Below are 11,369 nucleotides of genomic sequence, written 5' to 3'. Positions count from 1 at the left end.
ACATTTTGCAACCTACTAGGGTTATTAGCGGTGTAAGGAGACAACAGAATATGCCTTTACACGACCGGATTATACCATATCTGGAGACCGCTGGGTTGTATCACCTCGCTAGGCTAAATAGTCAGTGGTTTTGGGTTGATGAGCCTCTATTTAGCGCATTCGTTGAGAGGTGGCGTCCTGAAACGCACACCTTTCACATGCCGTTTGGGGAGTGCACCATCACTTTGCAAGATGTGGTATATCAGCTGGGTTTGCCCATAGATGGGGAGGCCATTAGTGGGTGCCTGACTGACTTTGAGAATCTGATGGAGAACGGAAGACCCGCATGGGTGTGGTTTCGGGAGTTGTTTGGGGAGTTACCGCAGCATAATAAAGTCAAGCAGATGACAGTGTGCTACACATGGTTCCATGAGAGGTTCCGGGTTCTCCCAGTAGACGCGAGTGAAGAGACGGTGCGTATATACGCGCGTGCTTATATTCTGATGTTACTGTCATCTTAGCTATTTACGGACAAGAACGCAAACCGGGTTCACCTTCGCTGGTTGCCTTATTTGGCATTGCTGGACGATTTGGGTAGATATAGCTGGGGCTCGGCTGCACTAGCCTGGTTGTATAGATGTTTTTGTCGTGGGACAAACAGAAACGTTGTTAACTTGGCTGGGCCACTACAGCTTCTACAGTCTTGGATTTTCTGGAGGTTTCCCAGTTTGAGACCTAGTGGTTTTGTTGTGTTTGGGTTTCCGCTTGCATCCAGGTACGGTTTATTATTTTCGATCCATAACTTGTTCAATTTCATGTGTTCTTGTTTGTTATGACATGCTTTCAATGAAAATTGTAGATGGTCTACATATCTACCGAGAAACGATGCAAGGGATTAAAGAGTGGTGTCTGCACGCCTTTCTTTGGATAGATTGCGTGACCAGGCTGACGGCAGAGGCCACACCGCTTCGGCTGGTTCTCAACAGACTGATCCATGCTACCGCAGATCCTGGTTGCCTTCGGACGACCTTCCCTTGCTCGCCTCATGTTAGGATCAGGAATGACAGTTGGTCCAACATACGGGGGCCATAGGCCTTCTGGGATAGGCGGAACAAACCCTCTCTTGTAAACGTTGAACACCTCACTCATATGATGCACCTCGTGAACATATGACACCCAATTCAGGCGCGAGTGGGTGAAACATGCAATGGCGTGACAACATGGGTAATGGAGCACCTGAAAGTGGCCACAATCGCATGTGTGATCCTTAAGGGAAACTCGATAGCTACCTAACGAGAAGTTTTCAGTTCGTCTCGTCTCAGCCACCGTGTACTCCAATTGGTGCCTGTCGTATAACGTGACCATGAAGCACCTTGAGTCTCTTATGTTCTGATCAATAGCCTTCACCAACGCCTGACAAAATTCATGTCCAAATCCAAGTTGTGCCTCTGCTGTCTGTCCGCGGACCACGAATAGCTCAGCAAGCCTCCCGTAAGTAGACTTAACCAATGAAGTGACCGGGAGGTTGCGAGTTGCCTTTAACACAGAATTCACACATTCACTAATGTTGGTTGTCATGTGCCCGAACCGTCGACCGCTATCTTTGTGTTGGGTCCACTTGTCATACTCCATCCGGTTGGCCCAGTCACACATGGCCAGATTTTCAGTCCGCATGATGTCAAACCAGTAATAAAACTCTGCTTCAGTTTTTGCATAGGCAGCATTCACCAGCATCCTCCTTGCATCTTTACCTTTGAAGCTAAGGCTAAAATTTGCTGCCACATGACGAATACAATACTCTCGAAAAAGCACTTGGAGGCAGGCAACCATTCTAGGGGGCCTCAAGTACAGCCTTGATGCCATTATGCCTGTCAGAGATAATAAGGATACCTTCCTGTGGCGTCACCTGTGATCGTAGGTTGGACAAGAAGAATGACCATGACTCCACATTTTCTCCCTCCACAAGGGCGAAGGCTATCGGGAGGATGTTCGAGTTTCCATCCTGCGCAATCGCCAACAGTAACGTGCCTCCATACTTGCCATACAAGTGGGTACCGTCAATACTCACGAGGGACTTGCAATGCCGGAAGGCCTCTATGCAGGGCGAAAATATCCAGAAAAGACGATGAAAGTACACCGTTGACTCATCCACCTGATTCCCAACTCGAATAGGAGAGGTCTTCAACACAGTGACTGTCCCAGCCATGGTCGATTGCACCCCTAGCATCCAACGTGGCAACTCGGCATACGACTCATCCCAATCTCCATATATTTGTGCTACTACCTTCTATTTTGCCATCCACACCTTCCTGTAACTAGGCCTGAACCCATAATCAGCTTCTGTTTCTTGTTGCAAGACCTTTATTGTAACCGTAGCATTCGCCCTAACCAACGGAAAAATCCTCGCACAGATAACGTGGTAATCAAGCTGACGGTGATCACTAGAAATGGAGGTGGCCAAGCAAGTGTGTGGACCGTTGTACCTCCTAACCTCCCAAGTGCCCTTTCGTTCACGAAGTGATATGCAAATCAACCAAGTACAACCCTTGCCGAACTCCTTGCATTTTCCATGATACTTCAGATGATCCGATTCCATGACTCGGTACTCAACACCTCGATGGATGCTATAGTCCTTCACACTCAGAACAACTTCATCTTTATTCTGGAACGATTGCCCAATCTAAAATTCTGTAGAAGAACCCCCAATTGTAGCACCTCCGTCTTCCTGTTGACCCAAAGCCTCCAAGTTTAGAGTGGAGAAGTGTGGAGGGTACTGCTGTGTGCCAGAATTTGAAGGCCCGTGCTGTGCATGTAGATTGAGACCTGTGTCATCATCACTATCCCTAATGATATCTACAGGCTCCTGGTCAGAGTCATCGTCTCACATTGCATTCTCTACTCGATCAGGTTTCCCGAAGCCTTGTACTTCATGAATTATGCCACCACCGGTATCCGCATCAAATGCCTGCTGCCAGACCCCAGGATTCTCCAACGGTATAAAACCAACTACCTCCGTTCGATCTAGATCAGTCGCGAAGGAAGGGGAAGCGACATGCGGAATAGATGGCCCGGCTACAGGCATCGAACTAGACGCACCGCCTGCGGCAGTCGAGCTATGAGCTGGAGCTGATGCCCCAGAGCTATCGACACCAACCTCTAACTTCGCATACAGCTCGTGTATTCTGACCTCCGAAAAACTCCTAACACAATGAAACAGAACCCTAATATCTTCATAAGCCGCTAGCACAAACGTATCATACTTAACACCGGTCGTCACAACTGAGATGGAAATCTTATAGAATAGCTTCTTCACCCACTTGCTTCCAAATACCCCAAGCTTCTGCAAGATGCTGTTCTTTACATCTGACAAAGTGCTTGATGAACTGATGAATACACTCAACGATTCTCTGTCAGTAAACTTCACACCATATTTTTTGATTTTTTTAATTTTTCCAGAGCAATGCACTAACACAAGAAAACTCTCTTCCTCACTTGCCATTGTGTGATAATGATCTCTTCACAAGCTTCAATCTCGCTCATATATTTATAGAATTCTTCTCCACATAAACCGTGGCTGCCTACAAGGGTTTATGAGTTTAAAAAATCCTTCATAAACCGTGGCTGGCTATAGGGTTTTTTGGGTTTATTTCTGCCTTCCTAAACCGTGGTGGCCTACCACAGTTTACGTTCAAAACTTCTCCTTCCTAAACCGTTGTTGGCTGCCACGGTTTACATGTAAATTCTAAACCGTGGTTAGCTCCCACGGATTACATAATAACAAAAAAGGACATGCAGGTAACAAGGTTCCAATTGTTGCAATCAGGTAAACCTTTCTCTTCTTTTATTTATTTACGTACATTGCCCTAATAATTATATAGTGTATACAATATATACACTTTTATATTATATAATATAATTATGTATTATTCTAGCTTGGACATCCGGCGTCCTTAGGAGATATATATATATATTACGATTATTTAAAAGGGGCATTCGACATCTTTGCTTTATTTTAGTTGGGTGTTCGGCGCCTATGTTCTCACGGCTGGCGTTAGTGGTTCTACGTCCGGCATCGAAAGTGTTTGTGAGAATTTTGAAAGAATTGCTGAAATAAAGAGTGCTGGAAAGAGAGTCAACTAATATCTTTAAGGATAACTCTTGAATCGAAGGAATTTGATAAGACCAATAAGATGAAAAACAATGCAGTATTTTGAAACGAATTCAAGTTGAGACAAGTAAATATGAGGTTTGCAGAATAAGTATATCCAAACCAAAGACAAAGTTTATAGAACTCAAGAGTATGGTTAAAAATATTTTCAAATGCATTGTTCGTAAAGAATGGAAACTTAAGGGGAAATCATTTCATGTTCTAAAGAGAAAATGGGTAACAAACATCCTTCAAAAGAGTAATAAAAATGTAAATGTGGCATTATTTCAATATAAATTCAAGTGGAAATAGATTACACAAACTTTGTAAATGGAAAGATTAATTTGGCTAAGAGCTAAACTGTATTTTCTCTTCTTCTTCAAGCATGTATGAAAACCACAATCTTGTTGGAAGAAAACTTAACATAAAGTTTTACTAATAAAAGAAAAGATAATGCATTACAGTTGAACAGGTTTAAATCACATACAGAGATTTTCAGAGTATATGGTAAAGGAGTGTAGGCTGAATTGAAAGTGATTTTATTAAAACTTTAATAGACGGTTATATCGCCCCGAATCAAGTTCAAATCATATTAAAGAGAGGCACTACTCAAGTAAGGCAATTCAAAGTCAGGGACAACTCTGCATAAGAATAAATCAAAACTCGTTTAAAAAGGTTTAAAACAAAACTCCAATAATATACTTGAAGTCACAACTTTATAAGGATGTTCAATAATATTAAGATGCGCTAAAAAGGAAACTAATTCATTTTAGGAAAGGAACTTAAATCAAAGGATTTCAATTACAATTCATATAGCATGTCACTCATAGAAACGAAAAGCTTAAAAAGGAACTCAGCAACTTAAAAAGTTGATCCAAAACTTAAATTTCTTTAAAAGAATTCAAAACTTCGTCAAAATGGTCCAAAACAAAATTTTGAGAGTATACTTAGAATAACCACCTCGCAAAAATCATTTAAGAAAATTACGATGCGCTTAAAAGGAAATCAGCTCATGGAAGAAAGAATCTTTAAATCAAGGGAATTTGAGCAAGAACTCACTAGGCATGGATTATCAAACGAGTTTTCAATTGGTCCAAAGGAATACAAAACGCGTCAGGAAAAACAACTTAATCAATAGAAAATTCTCAAGAAAGAATCTTTAACTAAAGAAAGACAAATAAAAGGACAAATGGCGCATTAGATGGAAACAAATTAAAGTCGACTCGGATGAGAACAAGATTCACAAGAAATGGAAAACTAAGACTAATGGTGACGTTAAAAGAAATAAAAGAGTAGTTAAAAACAGAACTAAATATGACATTCACAGAAATAAAAAGTTTAAGAAAGAAATTGATCCATTCATGAGAATAAAGACATGAGTCCAACATTGTTTTTTGTAAGAACAACAATTGCATAAATAATATAGTATGTTAAACCAAATTCGAATAAAAAAAATAAATTAGGTGAAGCTTACCAAACAAAACCAACTGGAAAGAGACAAAAACCTTTCTTTGAAAAATATCTAAATATATAGTCAAATCAGGATATTCGTAAAAACTGTAATAAAATTGTTAGAAAATCAAATTATATTTAAAGTATATATACATTTCTATAAATCAATGAAGGAACAGGCGAGGTATTGGAAACAACTAGTTTTAAACTGTATAAGAAACTTTCAACGTTTATATAAAGAAGTACATATCAAATTAAAAGCGGTTGTATATTTCAAATTAAAAACGGTTTTGTTAAGATTTAAAGAATGACTGTAATTATTATCAAATAAGAGGAAAACTAAATTACAATTTATTTACAAAGGACTCGAAATATGAACTTAAAAAGGAGTCCTGCATCAAAATAGATTCAAATGTATATATAAAAAAATACATAATTTAAAAAGAAGTGCCTAAATAAAGAAGGTAAATACACCAAGAGTTTTAAACAGGCATATGCAGTTAGGATCAAACAAAAGCGTACGTGAACGAGAGAGTAGGATTGAAAGATAATCTGTTCATTTTCCAAGAAAAGTATCGCAGACAAGAACTTTAGAGCATACCAAGCAGGAATAAGATACGTGATATTCGCAGAGTTCAAGACACCTAACCGAGTAACCTCAAGAATTAACTCCTAACGTTCCCAAAACCCGCGATTCGCATTACCTATAACTCGCATATTGTCTATCATAACCCATTAGTACTTACATATACATAATTCACTAGTGTTAAGCTGGCCAAACTTAATACCAGGAATTATGCAATGCAAGATTAATGGTATTTATCAATAGACCGTCATGTACTTAAAGGTCTATTCTCGTTATCCAAACAAGACCTACTACATGACTGACTCTCAGAGTATGCAATTGAAGCATAATCAGTCTATTCCTCAGGCTCTACAGGAAAGACCGCTCTGATACCATAATGTAACACCTTCACTATTAGAAGTCACGCTTCCGGCTGCGCTACTCTGATAGCAAGAAGTATTACGACTACTTTAAATATTAGATATTAAAATAGGAGCATGTGACTCAACGCCGTATCGCTGATTTCTTCGAAAATCGAAAACTATTTTATCTTAAAAAAAATACAAGCAGGCATAGATTCATATACAAGACTCCTTACATAATATCTCATAATATAATAAACATATAAAACATACAACTCCTATCCCTCTTACAAATTTGTAATAACAAAGACGAGGGAAAACAAAATAATCTAATTAATACAACAACATATAACCCAAACGCGGTATAACTTCTCTTAATGCTTCTTCATCCGGTTCCTGAAAAGGTAAAGCTGTAGGGGGGTGAGAACCTAACCACACGGTCTCACCATGAAATTTCAAAGTTGTCATAAGAAGATATTTAATAAGAAAACTGTTTTCAAGCTCAGTGATTATCATTGCCTTATGAATCGTTTAAAAAAAAGTAGGTAATCGTTCAAAACCTTTTCAAAGAAACGTTTAATCTATCAAAAATCCAAAATCTTTCCTTTCTTATAAGAAAAATCTCAATCAGAAACCAACCACGCAATCAAACAATACAATCAATAATTTAGCACCAAAGTTTATTCTCAAATGTAGCACGCCAAGACAAACACATGCAAGGCAGACAAGGAAAGCACAAGTAGGTAGCAGTTACAGCAAATAGTTCAAGTAGCAGTTAAGAACAGTTTAGCAATTAGGCAAACCAAAACAAGTTCAAACCCAAGCAAAGCATACAAATGCATATGATGCATGCCTGTCCTATGGCTGATGAGGCTCATCTGTCGGTTATCCAGCCAACCCGACAAGTCTGAATTGTCCTTAGACTGTCCCCCGACGTGCATCCCCAAGAGTCTATGCATAGTTTTTCCCAAATAATCAATATTGCTCAATGGGGGTAACATTCCCGGGAATTTATATAGTGCCCGGTCACACTTACGTCGTAGGGTCAACAGAGTATCGAGTTTTCAACCTGGTACACGTGGTGGCAAGCCACGGCACTTAATCCAGGGAACCTCGTATCTCAGATATTTCAAATTCATAAGCCACATAAATAATTCATTCATCATTCATCAATATCTAAGCCATTCTCAATCTCATCATCATTCGTCAATCCATATCCCATTTCCAAATTCATTCAAAAATCATATTTCAAATCAATCCTCATCATCCTTCTTTCTGTTAATCAACAATCTCAATTCAAAACATAATTCTTTCTTTTTTAAATAAATCAATCCGAAACAAATAACGTTTAAGAACTAAATCTTTTTAAACAATTACTTCAAACAAAACTTCCAATTTTATAAAATTTCGGCAGCATCTCCTCTAAAATTCGGATTCTGCCACCCTGTTCGGGTCCCAACCAAACCAAACCAAACACCTGTTAATCAGTCAAATCACTTCCAACAACCATTATCACAACAATAGTACTCAACCCAAAGAAATTACAAAATCCAGAATTCAGTCAACCAATCCTATAAATCACAATTAAAACCGACTTCAACCAACAGCATCAATCAATAGTTAAGAATTCTCGGTCTTCTCAAATAGTTTCAAACCAAACCATTCTTTCAAACACTTTTTGAATCATTTCCAAAATAGCAAATCATTCTCAATAAATAACCCGTTTTCAAATATCAAGTCTTTTCCAAGTTTATTTTAAAATCAAATTCCAATATCAAATCGGGTTTAATATCAAATCAAACTAATGATCTCATTCAACTAAAACAACTCAATTCAATTCATAAGACTCACGAAATCACAAAAATGTATTTTACGCGCTAATATCGATTTATAACAACCCTGTAATATAAAATAGATTTAAGAAAAACCCCTACCTCAACTAGCTGAATTCACACAGGTTAAACATAGTAACTCCCTTCCCTTTCTGTTTTATGGCAGCAGCAATGATTCCAATGTGACTGAACCGGTGGGGAGCAGCACCCATTTTAATTTTTCAAACAATCCTTAGCAGAATTAAAACAGAGACATACGCGGTCATAATTAAAAGATCATAGCAGAGGAATAAAATGGCAGCAAAGCAAGGATAGAGGAGTTACATATTCAGTGGAAAAGGGCAGTTCTAATTCGAAGACAAGAACAGAGGAGGCTGTGGTGAATCCTTCTGGTGGCAGCTTGGACGGCGGCAGAGAAACTCTGTGGTGACCGTATAACCTGGCACAGACAACCTCAGCGACAATTCTCACGGTAAAGGTAAACTTAACGAATAAAGAAGCTGAAGCAGGGTTAGGGCTTACCAACAGACACAGGCTTGGAAGGCGGTTTCCGCCGTCGACAGCGGCGGCGAGGAGCTCCGGCAACACAGCAGCCGCGCGGGCAGGACAACGGCGAGCCCAGCAACGCGGCGGCGACGGCAGCTCCGCGACAGTTTCCCTTGCGCGTTCTCTCTTCACGCTTCCAGTGGCGGTGGCAACGACAGGTTCAGCGGCGGAGACCCGACGAAGCTGGCGGCGACGGGCTTCCCCTCGGTGACAGCAGCAAGTTCGATAGTGATGCGGACTCCAATGACAACGACGAACCCAGCTTCGACGGCGGCAGCTTCCTCGCGAGCTCCCTCTCTCTCTCTCCTCGCGTTCGCCTCTTTCTCTCTCCTCCCTTGGTGACGACAACAGCGACTGGCGGTGGGCTGGAGACGGCTGGGTGGTGACGCAACGGGGTATGAACGGCGGCGAGCCCAAGGCCGGTGATGGCGATGTAGCTCCTCCCTCTACCCTTCTCCCTCACCGATCTCTCCTCCCCTCTGCTCTCCTGTTCTCTCTTTCCCCCTTTCTTTCTTTCTTTCTTTTTTTTCATTTCTTTCTTGGTTAGTAGCTGAGGTTAGGCTTGGCTGAAGGGTTTGGGGGGTGTGACGGTGGTGACTAAGGGTTAGGGTGATATTTTGGGGATTTAGGGTTTTGGTAAAAATTAGGTATAAAGATAATTTGGTAATTTTAATAAAATTAGAGCATAAGATATTAATATTGAAAAACTAATTTAATCTCTAAAGTTACTTTAAAATATTATTTGTAGTATAAAAAATACTAATTGATTTTCAATAAATTACTCTAATTGAAAATTCATGATAGTATAATTAATTTCTCTTTATCTTTAACTTAAAGTATTAAATGATATAAATTAAATTATCTAAAATCAAATCTTATAAAATTCTTATTATTTCATAACCACTAATTTTATAATTTAAATATAGAAAATAATCAATAATTATAAAATTAGACAAAATTCTAATTTAAATAGCCAAACCTCATTATTTTTAAATTTCTAGAACTTTAAATCATAGATAGGAAAATAATCCTTAGGAATAGAGTTTAGACAAAAACCTTAATTTATTTTAAATCCAATTAATTGCCTTTAATTATTTTTTAATAAAAATAATTTCTGAAATTAAAACTATAAATAAATATATATAATTTGAGATTAGTTCAAAATAGGACTTTTCAAAAGTCTAGGGTCTTACATCCTACCCACCTTATAAAAATTTTCGTCCTCGAAAATTGATACAAAATGAAAGAGATTTTCATATTACTTCACTCTTGAACTTATTTAAAGAAATGGAAACAAGTCCTCAATATATATATACAAATAGTTTCAAATACCAGGATTTTCATATGACATAAAAATATAAAGGATATAAGTATGATGTGAAACAGAAGTTACCAGATAGGCTTGATGCACAAGATGATATGTTTCAAACATGTGATGGTAGAGCAATGCGGCAAAAGGTTATAACACAAGCTGGGGTTAAAATGATGTGCTTAACGTTTACATACTGATCTTATATCAACTTTAGAGATTCAATTATTCAAACTTCAACATAATTTATCTCCACCATTCTTAACCGTACTTCATTGAGCAACTCATCCGAAGGTTTTCAACATTGTTAAACACTTTGCAATCCTTACTACTGGTTATAAGTCCCACATCAACAAAACTCTTTCACGTAAAACAAGGTTTCACAACTCCCTGTGATGTCGTACACTTATGAGTTTCACCTTTTGCATTCACCAAAGGTGTCCTAAAGAACTAATGTGTCGTTTACTAAGTCTAATGGTCACACAAAATGCCAAAACTAATCTCGAGTATACTCAGAAGAATAGTAGACCATAGAAAAGGAAGAAAAACGACAAGGACCGTGTTTGTGAGAATTTTGAAAGAATTGCTGAAATAAAGAGTGCTGGAAAGAGAGTCAACTAATATCTTTAAGGATAACTCTTGAATCGAAGGAATTTGATAAGACCAATAAGATGAAAAACAATGCAGTATTTTGAAACGAATTCAAGTTGAGACAAGTAAATATGAGGTTTGCAGAATAAGTATATCCAAACCAAAGACAAAGTTTATAGAACTCAAGAGTATGGTTAAAAATATTTTCAAATGCATTGTTCGTAAAGAATGGAAACTTAAGGGGAAATCATTTCATATTCTAAAGAGAAAATGGGTAACAAACATCCTTCAAAAGAGTAATAAAAATGTAAATGTGGCATTATTTCAATATAAATTCAAGTGGAAATAGATTACACAAACTTTGTAAATGGAAAGATTAATTTGGCTAAGAGCTAAACTGTATTTTCTCTTCTTCTTCAAGCATGTATGAAAACCACAATCTTGTTGGAAGAAAACTTAACATAAAGTTTTACTAATAAAAGAAAAGATAATGCATTACAGTTGAACAGGTTTAAATCACATACAGAGATTTTCAGAGTATATGGTAAAGGAGTGTAGGCTGAATTGAAAGTGATTTTATTAAAAC

General features: G+C 38.3%; 2 protein-coding genes and 1 long non-coding RNA gene across 3 annotated transcripts; all 3 read right to left on the bottom strand.

Moving 5' to 3' along the window:
* Positions 1-843: 843 nt before the first annotated feature.
* Positions 844-1,809, bottom strand: LOC148561184 (uncharacterized). Its single transcript, XM_088490696.1, has one exon. The coding sequence runs from the start codon at positions 1,807-1,809 to the stop codon at positions 844-846; it is 966 nt and encodes a 321-aa protein (XP_088346822.1).
* A 457-nt stretch (positions 1,810-2,266) lies between these two features.
* LOC148561183 (uncharacterized) lies at positions 2,267-3,478 on the bottom strand. The gene is made up of 2 exons (XM_088490695.1): positions 2,879-3,478; positions 2,267-2,641 (listed from the first exon to the last, which is right to left on the bottom strand). The coding sequence occupies exons 1-2, from the start codon at positions 3,476-3,478 to the stop codon at positions 2,267-2,269; spliced, it is 975 nt and encodes a 324-aa protein (XP_088346821.1).
* Positions 3,479-6,665: 3,187 nt separating this feature from the next.
* On the bottom strand, positions 6,666-9,858 carry LOC148561182 (uncharacterized). Its single transcript, XR_015885729.1, has 2 exons — positions 8,860-9,858; positions 6,666-8,776 (listed from the first exon to the last, which is right to left on the bottom strand). It is a non-coding gene; the product is annotated as an uncharacterized LOC148561182 (long non-coding RNA).
* Between the last annotated feature and the right edge of the window lie 1,511 nt (positions 9,859-11,369).

The sequence above is a fragment of the Arachis ipaensis genome, chromosome B6 (genome assembly GCF_059453495.1).
Source record: "Arachis ipaensis isolate K30076 ecotype BB chromosome B6, ASM5945349v1, whole genome shotgun sequence".
Lineage (NCBI taxonomy): Eukaryota > Viridiplantae > Streptophyta > Magnoliopsida > Fabales > Fabaceae > Arachis > Arachis ipaensis.
Note: the sequence above shows the minus strand (reverse complement) of the source record. Positions and strands in the feature narration are given on the sequence as shown.